Source organism: Myotis davidii, unplaced genomic scaffold, assembly GCF_000327345.1.
Source record: "Myotis davidii unplaced genomic scaffold, ASM32734v1 scaffold1497, whole genome shotgun sequence".
Classification (NCBI taxonomy): domain Eukaryota; kingdom Metazoa; phylum Chordata; class Mammalia; order Chiroptera; family Vespertilionidae; genus Myotis; species Myotis davidii.
The window spans coordinates 472595-476803 of record NW_006290147.1 but is presented as its reverse complement, the minus strand read 5'-3'; the positions used below and the strand labels follow the sequence as shown (position 1 = coordinate 476803).

Here is a 4209-nt window from a genome sequence, read left to right as displayed (position 1 = left end):
GGTTCCCAGACTGCAAAAGGGCACAGGCCGGGGTCAGGGACACCCCCGAGTGCACATATTTTTGTGCACTGGGCCTCTAGTTTATTAATAAAAGTGATAAATGGGCAAGATTAGGAGACAGAGTCTTTGAAATTTTGGATGAAATATTCTTTTAATTTTTTATTTCTTTGGATAATATCTTTTATGACAAGCATTTTTAGTGTTGCTTTGAAACATTTTAAGTCCATTGTGTAAATTAAGACAGTTTTTCTTTGTTCAAGATTAACTTACATTTAGAATTATTTAGTTTTAATACTATACCTCAAATTATTATAATTTGCATAGTTTATAAATTTATAAATAGTTGGGTTGCCATATATCTTATGCCATTCTCAGAAAGCTTTTGTGTGTTTATAAGAAATAATCATATAGCCCTAGCTGGTTTGGCTCAGTGGACAGAGCATCAACCTGCGTACTGAGAGGCCCCAGGTTTGATTCTGGTCAAGGGCACGTACCTCGGTTTCAGGCTCTTCCCTGGTCCGGACCCCTTCCTAGCCCAGGCACTGATTGGGGCGTGTGTAGGAGGCAACCAAATCGATGTGTTTCTCTCACATCAATATTTCTCTCTGTCTTTCCCTCTCTCTCCCACTCTCTCTAAAAATCAATGGAAAAATATCCTCAGGTGAGGATTAAAAAAAAAAAGTAAACTGCTACTTCAACCTTGTATACTCACTTCTTCTTTTTTCTTAGTTATCACAGCATATACTTTGGTCTGATTGTCTGTATCCTGTGACAAGCGATAATGGCCCAGTAGAACTGCATCAGTTCTAAAAATAAAAAAATACTTTAAGTCTATTAATCAGTTATTACATGTATTTAAGTAATCTAGGAAGTAATGGATTATAAAGTGTTTAAGCAACTTGCTCGAGAAGAATCAGCTAGGATGTGAGTGAACGTAGTTTTCAAGGCCCCAGACACCCACTTAAGTACACTCTCCAGGGGAAATGTGCAGAATTGATCTTTTCCACAAATGCCTACCCAGTGACTGTTTGTTAAATCATCCAGTAGTAAGTTAAGGAAACACAGGATTACATTCACCTATACATTCATATAAAATGTGACTGGGATAGAAAACAAATGTTAGAGGAAAACACTACCTGGTATTCCGAGTTCTTAAACGAGGAACAATGGACTGAGGCTCCTCGGGGGTTGTCAACATCATCACATGGCCATCAGGAAAGAATCTTATGTACCTGTGTAACAGAAACAGAACACCAAAAAACACCACACACAAAGTATAAAACTCGTCCTTCTCTACTGGTACCTCAACCTAGCCATAGCTGTGAAACCGAGACGGAAATACCATGGGCCAAAGGACTGGCAAAACATCATTAAAACATGACTGACAACCTGTGAGGCCAGCGACAAAGAACGAAAGGCATTTTATTATCTTCCTTCTAGGGAACTGTTGAACTTTTAGTTTCACTCACTGAATACAAAGTTAGATTAAATAATACTCTATTAAAGTTCTGTATGTTTTTTCCTAAAACACTAATGTCAAACAGAAATGGAATCTCACAATACAGTAGTTCACATATCTACTCATTTCTCACAGTATTAGCTGATGAACAAAAAGGCTGAATTAAGAGCACAAGCTATTGGAAAAGGCAAATGAGTTCACCAAGGGCAAGAGACAAGGAAGAACTCTAACATGTAAAATGATTCTTAGATTTAGAGGCTAGGAGGTTTTAAATTTGTAGTACCCCATTGGTTCTTTTGCGTGCAATTCTTACTAAAATAGTTGATAAAAATACTGAGGGCCATCTTGTGGATAAATGCAAAAGCTACCGAGAAGAGATGTCCAATTACTAATGAATGAATACTCGGAGAGAGAGAATTTTTCACTCACTCAGTTTACTACAGTTGTACCTGTAATATTCCACTTGGTGCCAGGCTCTATAGAAACCATCAAGAGACTGTTCCCCTTGACGAATATATGTGGTTTTACTGATATATACGCCTATAAAAAAGAAACATTATTTTAAAGAACTAGAAACATAATAAATTTAAACATTTTAAAAATAAAATCATATAGCACATTTCTAGCTTCATTTTTATTGTCGTTTCCTTTAAATATGCTCATAATACTTAGGTCTGTTAGAGAAAACTAAGACTGGGTATTTATCAAAGTCAACGTGATAAATCTCTATTTCTCTTGAGTTCTAAAGGGTTCAACTTACCATCAAACCGAACACGGGGCCTTTCTAGAAACATCTCTCTCCAGGATGTGTATGGAACAAGTTTAATACAGCTTCTGCCCCAAACTTTCAAGCAGGCCAAACGCCATATTTCAGGGTCTCTAAGTAATAAAAGTACAACATCAATATATGTAAAAGGCTAAGTCCCTATATGCAGAAATGGTCCTGCTACCAGCCATTTTCTATTCAGCAAGTATTTGCTGAGTGCCTGCTAGGCATAGTCCTGGGTCTGGATATAGATTGGTGGGAAAAGGCCCTGCTCTTTTTCTGTTGGGAAAGCAAGAAAACAAAGTTTCAAGTAATGTGCTCAGTGCAAAAACAAAGCAAGCAGGGTGAATAGACGAAGTCATGGAGGGAAAATAAAGACTATTTTAGATACAGTGGCTGAGAGAGGCCTCTCTGGGAGGTGATGAAGAATACCCTGGGCAGAAACTTGTAGCAAGTGTAAGACCCTCAGGTAAGTGTGTAGCTAGTATGCTCTAACAAGGAGCAAAAAAGGCTACATGGTTGCAGCAAAGTGAGCACGGTGAAGTATAGACTACATAATTTCAGGGGTAGTCAGGGGCAGGTGAGGTCCTAGTTTACAGGTGGGAGTGTCTATTAAGTAAGATAGAGGTCATCTACCCACTTTCTTTTTTTAAAAAAAAAAAATATATTTTACTGATTTTTTACAGAGAGGAAGGAAGAGAGATAGAGAGTTAGAAACATCGATGAGAGAGAGAGACATTGATCAGCTAGCTGCCTCCTGCACACTCCCTACTGGGGATGTGTCTGCAACCAAGGTACATGCCACTGCCCGGAATCGAAACTGGGACCTTTCAGTCTACTAGTCGACGCTCTATCCACTGAGCCAAACCGGTTTCGGCATCACTTACCCACTTTCATCACTCCTGTTCGACATAGTTCTGGAAGTGCTAGCCATAGTAATTAGACAAGAAGAAATAAAAGACATCCAAATTGGAAAAGAAAACGTAAAACTGTCCTTATTCACAGATGACATGATACTGTACATAGAAAAAACTAAAGACACCATCAAAAAATTATTAGACTTAATAAATGAATTGGCAATGTAGCAGGACACAAAATTAACGCCAAGAAATCTATGGCATTTTTATACACCAACTAAGAGCGCGATTTGAAATTTTGTGGCACTGCCCACCCTCCGGTCTGGCCCTGCCTCCCTCTCTGGCCCTTGAAGCAGCTGTGGCAGCTACTGATCAGCCCTCCCCCAACGCAAGCGCGTGGAGGCCCCTGCCACCCCACCCCCGACGCTGCACGCGCAACCTCCTATCCAGTCGACCCATTACAGTGTCCCGGTCACTTAGCATATTTCTCTATTTTTTTATATCGATAGATGGATAGATAAACTTAACCAAGGAGGTAAAAGACCTGTACTCGGAAAAGTACAGGATGTTGAGAAAAGAGCTAGAGAAAGATAAACAACTGGAAGAATATACCATGCTCATGGATTGGTAGAATAACCATCATAAAAATGTCCATGCTAACCAAGACAGTCTATATTTAATGCAATGTGTATTAAAATACCAACAGCATATTTCACACACCTAAAACGAACTCTCCAAAAATTCACCTGGAATAAAAAAAGACCCTGAATAGCTGCAGCTATCCTGAAAAAGAAGAACAAAGTAGGAAGGATCTCAATACCAGATATTAAGCTGTATTACAAAGCCACTGTTCTCAAAACTGCATGGTACTGGAACAAGAACAGAACAATGAACAGAATAGAGAACTCAGAAATTGCTCAATTAATAAACCATAAAAATCTTAGGGGGATCCACAGGCAGCAAAATCTCAGACATATGCCGAAGCAATATCTTCATTGACACAGCTCCTAGGGCAATGGAAAACAAAGAGAAAATAAACAACTGGGACTACATTAAAATAAAAAGCTTCTGCACAGCAAAAGAAACCATAAGCAAAACAACAAGAAAGCCCACTGCATGGGAGAACA

At 38.9% G+C, this 4209-nt stretch overlaps 1 protein-coding gene across 1 annotated transcript in view; it reads right to left on the bottom strand.

Moving 5' to 3' along the window:
- FBXO9 (F-box protein 9) overlaps nucleotides 1-4209 on the bottom strand; it is a 28581-nt gene that overhangs the window by 6585 nt on the left and 17787 nt on the right. Inside the window, exons 7-10 of the mRNA XM_006763192.2 lie at nucleotides 2220-2338; nucleotides 1909-1999; nucleotides 1137-1232; nucleotides 713-806 (exon numbers count right to left, since the gene is read on the bottom strand). Of these exons, the coding sequence (XP_006763255.1) occupies nucleotides 713-806; nucleotides 1137-1232; nucleotides 1909-1999; nucleotides 2220-2338 (400 nt within the window). The remainder of the gene's footprint in view (nucleotides 1-712; nucleotides 807-1136; nucleotides 1233-1908; nucleotides 2000-2219; nucleotides 2339-4209) is intronic.